At 37.9% G+C, this 12,290-nt stretch overlaps 1 protein-coding gene across 2 annotated transcripts; it reads left to right on the top strand.

Moving 5' to 3' along the window:
• The first annotated feature begins 3,821 nt into the window (after nucleotides 1–3,821).
• On the top strand, nucleotides 3,822–11,652 carry LOC121942665 (alpha-1B-glycoprotein-like). 2 transcript variants are annotated; one of them, XM_042485931.1, is made up of 11 exons: nucleotides 3,822–3,970; nucleotides 4,420–4,568; nucleotides 4,665–4,821; nucleotides 5,405–5,788; nucleotides 6,722–7,003; nucleotides 7,090–7,113; nucleotides 7,259–7,360; nucleotides 7,637–7,667; nucleotides 7,997–8,046; nucleotides 8,210–8,244; nucleotides 11,305–11,652. In XM_042485931.1, exons 1-11 carry the CDS (start codon nucleotides 3,853–3,855, stop codon nucleotides 11,392–11,394), a joined length of 1,422 nt encoding a protein of 473 aa, XP_042341865.1. In that variant the 5' UTR covers nucleotides 3,822–3,852; the 3' UTR covers nucleotides 11,395–11,652. The 2 variants fall into 2 exon arrangements, with proteins under 2 accessions (XP_042341865.1, XP_042341866.1); XM_042485932.1 differs by having other exon boundaries at nucleotides 5,411–5,788.
• The last annotated feature ends 638 nt before the right edge of the window (nucleotides 11,653–12,290 follow it).

Below are 12,290 nucleotides of genomic sequence, written 5' to 3' on the forward strand. Positions count from 1 at the left end.
TATTGCTTTATTTATCTTTTTTCGGGGTGTTTTACACGGGCGGCTGCTACTGAAACACCATGCTGCGTGCTCATGGGATGCTGCTGCTGCACGCGAGAGGAGGAGTGATGCTGGACAGAGGACAAGTCCCAACCCGGAAGCAGAGGGAAACAGCACACTACTTTTTCCATAACCAGACAGCAAAGTACAGAGGACCTCTTATTTCTCACCTCCCACTCAGTTTGTTATCACTTTCAGCTTCACTGAAGGGTCAGTGGGACAGCCAATTGCCATAGCAACCAGCGTTGTTAGAAGTTCTATGTCACAGTAGGAGAGTAAAATACTGTGGCCCTTAGCAGAGGCTATATATAAACTGTAAAACTGTAGCCTACCCTTACTTTGACATGATGTTATTACAGCAAACCACAGCACGATAAAAAAGTGAAGAGTATAAAGTAAAATGTGATTTAAAAAACTGGGAGGCCCTGATATACAGTAGATTATATAGTACACTATATCCACCCACAGCACAAAAACAGAGCCCAGTGTTAGCACACTAACATTATGATTTTAAGTAGTATGATATTTTAATGTTCACCATTATTTTAAATATTATTATTATTAATAGATTTTAATGTTAAAAAGTTAGACCACTGAAACTGTGAATATTGTTGTTTGATTTTTTTTTTTTTATTTTTTTTTTTTTTTTTTTTTTTTAGTTTGCATGAGCCAAAGACTGGGACAAAAGATTTGTTTATTAACTATAATAGTTATGTGACACTGTGTTAATAGTTTTGGGACACTTTGTGTAAAGCTTGTTTATGAGATTGAACATGTTCTCTAAAATAAATATTGGTATTATTTTGAGGACTCTTACTGTGCTTGTTTTTTAGACTCTGACACACAAGTATAAATGAAAATTTGTTTATCACATACCGGGTTTGTTTGTTAATATAACAGGTGTGTGTGTTTCCCTTATTTGAATTTTAATCCCTTTTTGGAATTTGACCTTTCTTCCGTTATTGGGATCTGGTGGGTTTTTTAATTTCTTTTTTTTTTTTTTTTAATTTTTTGCCTTGATTGGAATTTGATCTGTTTTTTTTAGAAGGATGTCTTTTTGTGTGCATGTATTGAAGATTACTTCTGTTCTGATTTATCCTTAATATAATATAATTTTGAAGGCAGGTAATAGACTGATTATGAATTTTAATGTTAAGTATTTTGATTTTAAGATAAATTTTGATATAAAGAATGTAAATGTGATATTTTTTATTCATTTGGATATGTTTGATGTTCTGTAATATGGCCTTGACATTACTGTTTTTCTTTTCCTATGTACTGTTTCTATGCAATTTATCAAATTGTTAATTGTTGTCAGTTGTTTTACCACCCTGAGTAGCTCAGATAGTTATCCAAACTGGCCACCATAGTCAGTATATTGGTGTGCATTATAAATATAGTTGTGGTTTCATCTTTTCAAACAATTCCACCTGATGAAGATCCTAGTAGGATCAAAAAGTTGTTTTCATTGTTCCTGTGTGGCATGGAGTAAGTGTTCAGGCCTAACTTTTTTAGTCAATTGGGTTACATTATTTTTTGATACTTAGTGTTTGTACCAGAATTCATGGCATTCAATTCATACAATAGATTTTAAGACATTTCTTGCTGAACCCACAAATTTGAACCTCATGGTGGCACTAGAACTCAAACCATGTCCACCAAAGTCATTAGGATTCATTCTGGTAGCCAGGAACGTGTGTGCAAAATTAAAAAAGTGTTATCTACTCATCAAGAAGTTACATGACAAGATTTTCACAAGATAAATGAAAAAAAACCTGCTGGTTGCAGCAGGGGAAAGATCAGGGAAACATTGACGTCATCAAGGTTCATCATCAGGGCGTGATGGATATCTGTACATATTTCGTGTTAGCAGCTGCATGTGATTGGGATTCATGTGCGGATACCAGCTGACATTTGCTATTTGAGCAGTTTGTGGACCACATGAAAGGACCAGATGTTATGAGGAGATTCACATGTGCTACTGTCTGCTGACAGTAGCATTACATTGCTGAAATATAACCCATGATTTCCAATGTTAGATAAGTATTTCTGATGTTGGGTAGGATGGTGGTAAAGGGTTGCATTTGAAACAAGTTTGATTTTTGACACTAATATATGTCTTCCAATATCATCACATCTCTGGTTTAAATTTGGAAATTTTGTGTTTATTTCTATAGAAAATGATTCAGGGCTGGGATTTTTGAGAACAATGATATTCTTAACATGATAACATAAAACATAACCAGTCTTCTTCCTCAAAAATACACCACCAGTTCAGCAGTCACATCCTCTGTGACATGTGTCATAGCGTTTACTTCTCGGCTCGTATTTATTGCTGGGAATGACACACACACAAATTAATCATTAGAAGAGATTCTTGAAAGAAGAAGTTGCAAAAGTGTTAAGCCCAGTTTCCTTAAAGAAGAAGTGTTTGGCAGGACACCCTAAAGGATCCGCATTTATGACTAGATTTACTTCTCCTCTGTGGCCTCACTGTCAATAAAATAATAGCAGAAGCGATCCTTCTTTTGATGATTTGATCATTGAATATGACTCTTCATTTTGCCGGGTGCTAGTGGGTGTTTCCAGAGTAAAGTTCTCACACTAATGTGATTTAAATCTGCACCCTGATCCTCTTTGGGAATATTTACCACTTTAAGATAACTTAGATTTATAATGTGCACTTTAATTCTCGTCTAGACTTGAGTTCTGTTCCCCTTTTTCCTTTTTCTTTTTTTTTTTGCAAACTAAACTACTTCTACAGAGTCTCAAGTTTGGAGTTGTTGATAGATTTTATAAACATCTTGTTCCATCTATCAGTGACCTAATTCTTGGTCTCTATTATCCAATTCCTCTTTTCTTCTTTCTTCATCTGCACATGTGGGCTGCCTCCAACTTTTCCCACACTTTTAAGTCTTTTTCTTTTTGCATATCAAAGAACAGGCTTTTGTGTTGACTCTAATAAACTGGCTACTAAAAAAGGCCTGAAAACAAAAGGCCAGTGTGTTGAAACTAAATACTATAGTATTTAATCTTTATTTCCATAATTGCAAAACAAAACCCCCCATGAGCTTTTGGAGGCATCCACATTAATACACTAAAATTTGATTTGATCACTGAAGGATCATCATTGTTATGTTATCATCTGTATTTCATGACACTATTTTCTTACTTGCTTGACTCACAGTATCCGACAATAGTATTTCCCTCATTTTAATCAAAGTAGAAAATAAATGGACTCAAAAATACTCCAAAAATAAAGATAAATACCAAACATAAAAGAAATAAGTGATGTAGGCAATGAAGTGCCCTGAGGAAGGTGCTGAGGTAAATAAAATCCAACCTGAAAACAAAACAAAAACAACGGATAAAATATGATAATATAAGATAAAAACCATAACAATTAAAAAAAAAAGAGATGTCGGAAGTAAGGGTGTGTTTTTTTTTTTTTTTTGAAAGATATGTTTTAGGAGGTGATTTAAAAGCCGTCGCTTATTAAGTTAGATTCCACCAGAGATATAAATCACATCTATCACATTCACACAGCATGCACAATATATTGGTTGAATTCTGTATTTGCTGTGTCTCTATTAGTTTGCTGACGCACAAACATTTGTGTTACCAAGACACAGACCTGCTTTTTATACTCATCATAACACAGATGCGACCGATGGACTCCAAAAAAGGAAGTGTGTTTACTAGTTCAACTTCCCCTGATCGTTATGTCTTCAAGAGGATGTGATACGTATTAAGAAAACACACATGCAGGGGGAATAAAGAGAGTGAGAGAGAAAGACAGAGGGCGGGCTGCCGATGTTTGTAGGTGCTCTCTCACATATTTTCAGTGTTCTTCTTGTGTCAAAGATGCAGGTTGAAAGAGGACAATCACTGTGGATTTACACTCTGCTATTAAATTTTCTACAACTTTGGGGTGAGTGTAACACTGACGGGTGTTTTTAAATACATTATTTTCGTCATTATATCTTTGTTTTGCCTAAAAACTAGATTTACAATGTATTTCCACCAGAATAATTTATTTACTGATTTCTTTGGATTAAAGTAAAAGTAGGCATTGGAGAACCAATATTTAATAGTAGAACCATAATCAAATGTATAATCATTAACACATTACTTCTCTGTCTGTTATACAGTTATTAAATATTCAAGTTATTAAATAATGAAGTTAAAGACTTTATTTTGCGTTTCATGTTCCATTGTAATTTTCACATCAGATGCAATCACGGATTTGGTGCGAGGTGAGCGTCACCACATGTCGCAAACACCGTTTTTATGTCTGCTGCACTGTTGCTCCACTTCAAAGAACTTTGTGAAATTCAACTGAATCTCACTGTATGTTGCACCTTTCTCTTTCCTGCCTAGGACAACTTTCAGCTTCGACTTCCCCTCCCCCTCTACCAGCACCTATACTTGATATCTATTCGAGGTCAAAGGGCTCAGTGGTTCTGGTCTGCCGGGCCCCAAAGGGCCACCAAGGGCTTCATTTCAAGTTGTACAGAGACAGAGAAAATGTAATTTTTTTAGCGTAATATTTGTCAGTTTTGTCTAATGTGGCAACTGGGCTCCTGTGGCTTTATTCTTTTCTGTGTTTCTCTTTGTTCATTGAGGTGGACTCTCAGGAGCTGCAGTCTGCTGCTGTGGAGGTTCAGTTCACTGTGGCGGTAAAGGAGGAGGATTCAGTCAAATACTTCTGCTGTCTGTACACGGGCCAGGATGGTCGTTACAGTTTGTTCAGTCCCTATTTGCAGCTGGAGCAGCCAAAAGGTGTGTATGTTTATTTATTTTTTTTTTTAAGTGAATATCTTGATAGAAATCTTGCCTGATTAAAAATCTGATTTGACCCTCAGTTTATTGACTGGAGCTTTTACTTTGGTCTGACAGCTGTGGCTGTAGCTCCTCGTCTTATTAAAACTGGAGAAAAAGAGTTTGAGGAGTTAATCTGTTCAGTCTGTCCAATAGTGATTCTACATGTGGTATAAAATAACAAACACTCCCATCCGCTCCTGTCTAACCCCAGAAGCACACTGCTGCATGCAGGTGCTCTCTGTGGTCTCGTATTGTCCTCTGCTCTGTGGGTGTGCGTCGAGGCAGTTACATCCTGCACTTCATATAGAAACCACACACCCTCTCACACATTAAAACATCAAACACAATGTGCACCGACTTCTAGTGTTATAGGTTACAGAGGGAAGTTTGGCTAGCAACTCTGGCAAACCAAGGTAGTCAGTGTTATCGTAGGTTTAATGATTTAATGATTTCTGTTCCAAGAAATGAAATATGAAAAAGTTACAAACTCACAAAACACAGTGTTAACTGTTTCTTTCTCTACTCTTCTCTACGTTTCAAGAAACAGGCCCCACTCCCTCTATGCCCTCTCTGCCTACCCCAGTCTTGTCTGTGAAGCCCTCAACCGGTGTGGTGAAACGTGGGGACACACTGTCCTTCAGCTGCTCACTCCCTCTTCTATCCCAGTCTCAGTCCCAGTCCAGCTATGGCAACAAACCAGTGACCTTCTTTTTGCTGAGGGCTGCTGAGCACACAGGAGCAACATCTATTATCCTCCAGCCTCGGGCCAGTCAGGTATCGAACCCTGAACCCCAGCTGGGACTCTTCACTTTGGGACCGGTGAGGGGAGGAGAGGGGGGCGAGTACACCTGCCTTTATCAGATCACCAAAAAAAGAAGAGTAGTTAATTCAACTGCAAGCAACATGGTTCAAATCACTGTCGCAGGTGAGGATGTCCTATATGCTCTCAAACCTTGGAACAGTATCCCTGTTGTTAACCCCTTGGAACCTAAGCTGTCTTGATTTCTTTTAGAAACATGGGAATAAGGCAAGGAGCAATGAAAAAAGAAATGACCTAATTTTTTATCATTTTGTATAAACAGCCCAAACATTCAAAAGCATCAGTTAATCGAAAGCATTATAGCCCACATAGCCAAAATGACCTATCCCGGCATGTGTTCTGAGCTCAGCACACCGCAAGAAATAAGTCAGGCGCATCTGATTGCCTAAATCGTCTGAGACTCTCAAATCCTACTGCTGATACTGCCATCACTAGCCCGTTATTATCAATGACCTGGCCCAGTGTCGGCCGAAACTCAACATGCCTAAGAAACATAAGTTGGCCCACGTTCAGTTTCCTAACTCTGCTGAGATTCCAGTCTGTTCTCATTCAAATGTCATGAAAAGCTGCTGATTTTGGCGTAAGATACCAATCCATCTTTTTTGGTGTTATAATATGCTGCCAGATGAATGCAGCCAGACAGAACCTTTGCAGTGTTATAATGGGCCATAGGTCGGCTGCGTGGCACCTGGTATGGCCATATGATATATTCAGTTGATAATACGCAGACGGGCGGTGTGAGTTAATAAGGCGGCTGGACGAAACCTGTCGCAGCTGTATGATACGCTGCTGGACAGTGTCAGGCTGAAAAGCTGCCAGTAATGATGTCATATAAGGCATGCTAAAAGCGCGAATTTTTTACTGAAAGATTAAATTATATGATAACTATTCATCAGAACTGTTGAAGTTGAATTTTCTGTCCAGTGATTAAATCAACAATAATGTCACTTCTAGTTGAAACGCCTCATTTATCTTATCTAGAAACTCAATTTTTCAGCACCTTTCACTAATGTTTCCTCTGATTTCGTTGGTTGCCAGACGCATTGCCAGTTCCAACCCTTATCCTTCAGCAGCAGACAGATGTGTGGCATTTGCTGTGCACTGGGTCTCCTGCATACCCTGGTGCTGTGTTCTCCCTCTACCTGGCTGATAATGAACTTCCTGTTGCCACGCACCACACCACCTTAATCCAGCATCAGACCATCTTCCCAGTGCCAGTCCAGGACGCTCCAGTGACTTTGTACCAGTGCCAGTATGATGTCCTCCTGGGAGGGAAGTGGAGCAACTCTGCACGCAGCCTCCCTTTGACTGTAACCCGAGGTGCATATTTGCAGTTGTTCTGTATGTGTGTGGTTTTATTGGAGTGTAATTTGACCCAAAATGTGACTGTTTTTTTTGTCTTTCAGGAAACCCCCCTCCATCATCAACAGGTAGACCTCAAATGACATGTCACTATTTCATTAGCAGGTTTATCTATTGTAAAGTCCGAGTGTCAGAAAATAATGACTTATTCCTCCAGTAACCGTGACATTTTTTAAAATATATCTCACAATAACGCCAGTGTGATGTCTGCAGATAGGTTGGGTGTGGACTGGCCTCTCGTACTTGGCGCTTTCTCCGCTGTGGTATTGTGCCTCTGCTCTGTGGCACTCGTGGTTGTGGTGGCACACAGGAAAGGTACTTTTTTTTCTGAAGTTAAAAAAAAAGTTTGTTTCATGTGTGAAATTCAGTGAAAAAAATTGAAAGAATTTTTTTTTTCACTGGGTTCCACACATGCAGAAAAATGTTTGGGCAAAAAAAAAAAAAATATTTTTTTCATTTTATTTCACTGGTGAAAAAAAAAAAATTCTCACTTGCCCCTCAGGGCTTCCATCGTATTTCTCACTTGTTATGCTGTCATGCTTGTCTTCCCTTTTGAAACTTATTATTTCCTCTCTTTCTTCTCCTTTCAAGTTAAAGCAGCAGCTGAGGAAAAGAAAAAAAGGTATTGTGTTTTTAGTGCTTGTTAGTCTAATAGACCAGTAAATGATCATTGTGCTTGTCTATCCAAAATAGTTTTGTATCGCTCAAAGTATCACTAGAAACTATACTTTAAAATTGCTCAGAATTTGCTTGAAATATGTTATATAGTTTTAAAGTGTATGTAGTAGCCAGCGTGGAAAAGTAGCTGCACTTCATTTATCCCCCTCCAACAATATGAGTATCCATTTGACATTATAGGCTTTTCTTTGCTCATCTCCAATTTGTGGTTATCAAGCTGCTTTAAATGCATCATTGCATTGCATTAAGTGTTACTGTGTTGAACTGTTTCAGACAGGAAGCACAGTTCTGGACTCAGGTTCATGCTAAGGACCATGTTGTTGGTGAGTTTACGATCATATTTCTAACTTGTTAATTGTATGTGATTTTGCTTTGATTTCTCCAACGTGGTTTTAATAGTTCTGCAGTATATCACGTGGACGTAAAGAGAGATAATGATACAAACCACAGCTTGACAATACATTTTCCTTCCTGTTTGTTTTGCAGATCTTACTCTCAGGCGAACAAGCTTCACGTCTCAGGTAAGTATTAAATCAATACCTGAGTCTTCAGTTGCTTATATAAATAATTGGATTTATCAGCAATGATTACACAATAGCTCCCTTTTAACTTTACACTCTCTTATTATAACCCTTTGAGTTAAAGTAAGTTGGCTGGCTTTTTGTTATCTTCAGCAAATCCTATAAAAAGACCAAAACCAAAGACTTTTTAAAATAATGGACATAGCTACCCTTATGTCAGCCAATATTTTGTAGACTCTTGTTTAGAAGCCTTTAGTTTGGCATTTTGCTGTTGCCATCTGGGATTTTTAGAATCAGAAGTGACCATGTTTGGATATGAAGGTGGAGATAACCCTGATGGTTAGCAAGGTGCATTTACAGCTATGCTGTCTGTCTGTCTTCACTTTCTAACCTCCTCAAACTATCTGTGGCACTCAGCTTCAAGCTCATTGGTTCCTTTTGAAAATGTAAATCTAAAACAGCTGGATTTGACAAACAGTACTCAGCTAGGAGTAAATAGTACATTTTTTGGAGACAATTTTCAGTATTAGATTAATAGGCATGATGTTTTGAATATTTACAGGAGCAGGCTGGCGGTGGATACACAGTACTTGTTTGTAGGATCATTCATTGCTGGTTTTGGTCTTTTCATGTGACCTGTTGACAATAAGGAAAACACAGAATATTGTCAGACCTCTCCTTTAAGTGTGCTAAACTTTGCAGTAGCAAAAGTATTCATTTTGAGGGAAAAATAAGGCTGATCCTGTGCAGTTTTTCTGCTTCATTATGTGGTATTTCTGGTATTTCTGCAGCCTATACAGTATGCTCCCCCTGTAGATTCACTCTGACAAACAAGTGTAAACCTCCCCAATCCCTTTGCTGTAAACAAACTCACACATACATGCACACACAGACACACACACATGTACGCGTACACACATTGCCAATCACCAAGCATACTGTCATCCCACACACATTCCTCGTTAGAGCAGGGTTTGGGTCTGCCTCTCATTAGTTATAATCACTTTCATTAATTAGCTCGATGAAGGGCTCTCATTAGATTAAAGGCTCTCTCCAGGCGCTCTCTTCCTCTCTGCACTGTTACTGAGCAGCCATCTTAGATGACAGACAGACGCTGTCATCTCCAGCTGATGGAAAGACTAACCAGCAATCATGAACAGCCACTACATGAACTGAATATTTAAAATCAGATGCGTCTCGGCCTTAGCAGCACTCTGCAGTGTCCTTGTCTTACCTTTAATGTAAAGAGCAGTAATTTCATCAAGGATAAAAACTATTTTTGTTTTTGGCATTTGTGTCTTGTTTTATTACATATATTTCTGCACAGTAAAGAGACAGAGTTTTTCAAAACTTTTTTAACATGAATCCACTAAAGCGTGGTGCCCCCAAAATATGTTTTCATAGGGACACCTAATATCGGTGGCACATGAAAACCAAAAGCCATAGCTGATTTCATGAATTCAAATATGCTATGGAAGGATATAGACTCGTTGAAAACTATGTCACTATGGAGAGTTAAGGAACTGTATACTGATTTACTATATTAAAAAGACTATTTTGCAGTTAATGTTACTAAAATACAGAAAATAGCACATTTATACTGCATGCAGCAAACTGGATTGTTTGTTCCAAAAACTGCTTTTGATTAGCATAAAGTGGAAATGTCTGTAAAGGGGAGAATTATGGATACCACTGAACTCAATCTAATTCTTTTATATGTTGATGTGAGATTTCAAAGGACCCCTTTAAGAAATATCCCTCACCAAAATTTAGCCTAACTTTTTAACATTATTTAGCCCCCTTCCCAACAAGCTAGCCATTGTATCCTCATACCGTGGTTTGTATGATACATAACGAAATAGCACGCCCCCAAATGCCATCTGCAACATTTTACAGGGTCAACATTAAGATACCTTTCAGCGTAAAGTAACATGAATAACTCAAAGTTCACTTAGTTTCACAAGGTCACGAACACCAGTGTTTGTTTAAGCCATCCATCCAGACTCCTTACACTGACTTTTACTCCTCTCCTATCAGCACAATGGTGATTGCATCCTTTCCGATTATTTCATGATCACGTGTGTTATGTAGAAATTGTGGTGCATTAGTTCTTGTAGTGTACAAACAGGAAATGATAACTAATGAGTACTAACAGAAACCTCAGTTTGTCTAGTTTAGATACCACTACCTTCGCCCCAGTTTAAAGCAAGCCATGACCTCTTAAAAACACTAATGTCAGCCTTAAATTATTTTTTTATGAGCAGGGACTAGCAATTGAAGCACAGTGGCAATGGTAACCTCAAGCCACCCCTTGGGAGCGCTGCTGCCAGTAAAGAGAGATCAGCTGGAAGTGCATATCAATATTCATGGTCTGAGAACGACTTGATTAGTCGGTATCAATCTGAAAGGTCTTCATTAAGCGTAGGCCCATATGAAGAAAGGAGATGAGACAGGACAGGATCTCTGGAGTCTGGTGGTGGTGGTGATGGTGTAGTGAAGCCTTTATGTGATTGATCAAAACTTTCTGTTGACTCTCTGTAGGCATACAGGAGGGAGTAGTGTTGGTGGGAAGGTGTGAAAGAAAGAATTAGGATGATTAAAAACAGCATCCAACAAAAAGACCGATTTGCTCGAGGAACAGAAAAACTTGTCTTGCCTGTTATGGGGTCATCAGAAATCGCAAATATAACAACTTGGACAGCGCAGGAAAGAAGAAGTGACAGGTTAGATTAGAATCAGAGAAAAAAGCAGAGAAAAGGTCTTCCTAGTTTAACTTTTTGCTAAACAGTTGAAATAATTGTTAAACAATCATGCTGTATATGAAGAATGAAGACCACATCATGTTCTGGCAGTGTCAGTAAATGGGAAATGTCTGAGATGATGTATTGGCAGTAATAAAAGTGATACTAGGTTATGAAATACCCAATATAATGTGTTGTGCTGACACAGGGAAACTTGTTTGAAAGGAAAAGCAGTGGTATGATATGAAGTATGCCAGAGGAAATGACATGATGCTGAAAACTTCAACAGCTTGTGTGCTTGTGTGTGTTTTGTGTGCAGGAATGGGCCAGTGTGGACACAACTACAGAGACAAGGTCCAGACTCCCTTTATGGAACTCGCTTTCCACATTTACAACCCCGATCCATTAGAAATGTTTGTTTGCGCTCTCTCTCTCTCTCTTTCTCTCTCTTTCTCTCTCTCTCTCTCGCTGAGTGTTTATACTTTATTTGAGTTTATCAATGTAGCATCAGTTGGAGTTACACAGCAGGACAGGAAGGGCTATTTCCTCAGTTCCTATTTCATGTGAAGCAGTAAAATTATACAATTTGACAGGATGTGATGTTTGTTTGATCTTGATGTTACTGAGCCAGTGAATCTAAATAAAGATTGTATGATTATTATTAGTATCTGTTTTGTTGATACCGTACCTTATCTCTTGCCTCTAAGTTAACCCTCTGTGTTTATTCTTGACCTAAGACACAGCAGATGACAAAACAATCTCACCATGAAGTCCTTTTGCAATGAAATTACCACAAAAATGTTGGCATTGCACGTTTCTGTAAAACACAGATATGTAACAACAATATGCACGTTATGATGTACTAGACATGTTGACATGTATTTCTTTACATTTCATCAACGCTGTGGTTAATGTGTGGTTAGGTTTAGGCACAAAACCACTTAATTACAGTTAGGGAAAGGTCATGTTTTGGCTTAAAGTACCTAATGTCAAAGTCAGCTCATATACTATGTCACTTTAGAAATGTTGATCTGATATATATATATATATATATATATATATATATATATATATATATATATATATATATATATAATATATATATATATATATATATATATATATATATATATATATATATATATATATATATATATATAATGAGGAGGCTGACCTGTTCAGATAATTCCTGGAGCAGAGGAGAACAGGATTAGACTAGGCAAAAAAACTCAAGGAGCATATACGAAAACTTAAATACAATGTGCAAGTGACTCTGCAGCTGACTGAGTGAACTGGCAATGAGTG

The sequence above is a fragment of the Plectropomus leopardus genome, chromosome 4 (genome assembly GCF_008729295.1).
Source record: "Plectropomus leopardus isolate mb chromosome 4, YSFRI_Pleo_2.0, whole genome shotgun sequence".
Lineage (NCBI taxonomy): Eukaryota > Metazoa > Chordata > Actinopteri > Perciformes > Serranidae > Plectropomus > Plectropomus leopardus.

What these genes read in the sequence shown, in the direction of transcription:
- LOC121942665 (XM_042485931.1), top strand. Translation starts at nt 3,853, where the DNA reads ATGTTTGTAGGTGCTCTCTCACATATTTTCAGTGTTCTTCTTGTGTCA. An exon ending in CCCCCCTCCATCATCAACAG is followed by an intron (nt 7,114 to 7,258) that starts GTAGACCTCAAA and finishes TGATGTCTGCAG; the next exon opens with ATAGGTTGGGTGTGGACTGG. An exon ending in TGCTAAGGACCATGTTGTTG is followed by an intron (nt 8,047 to 8,209) that starts GTGAGTTTACGA and finishes TTTGTTTTGCAG; the next exon opens with ATCTTACTCTCAGGCGAACA.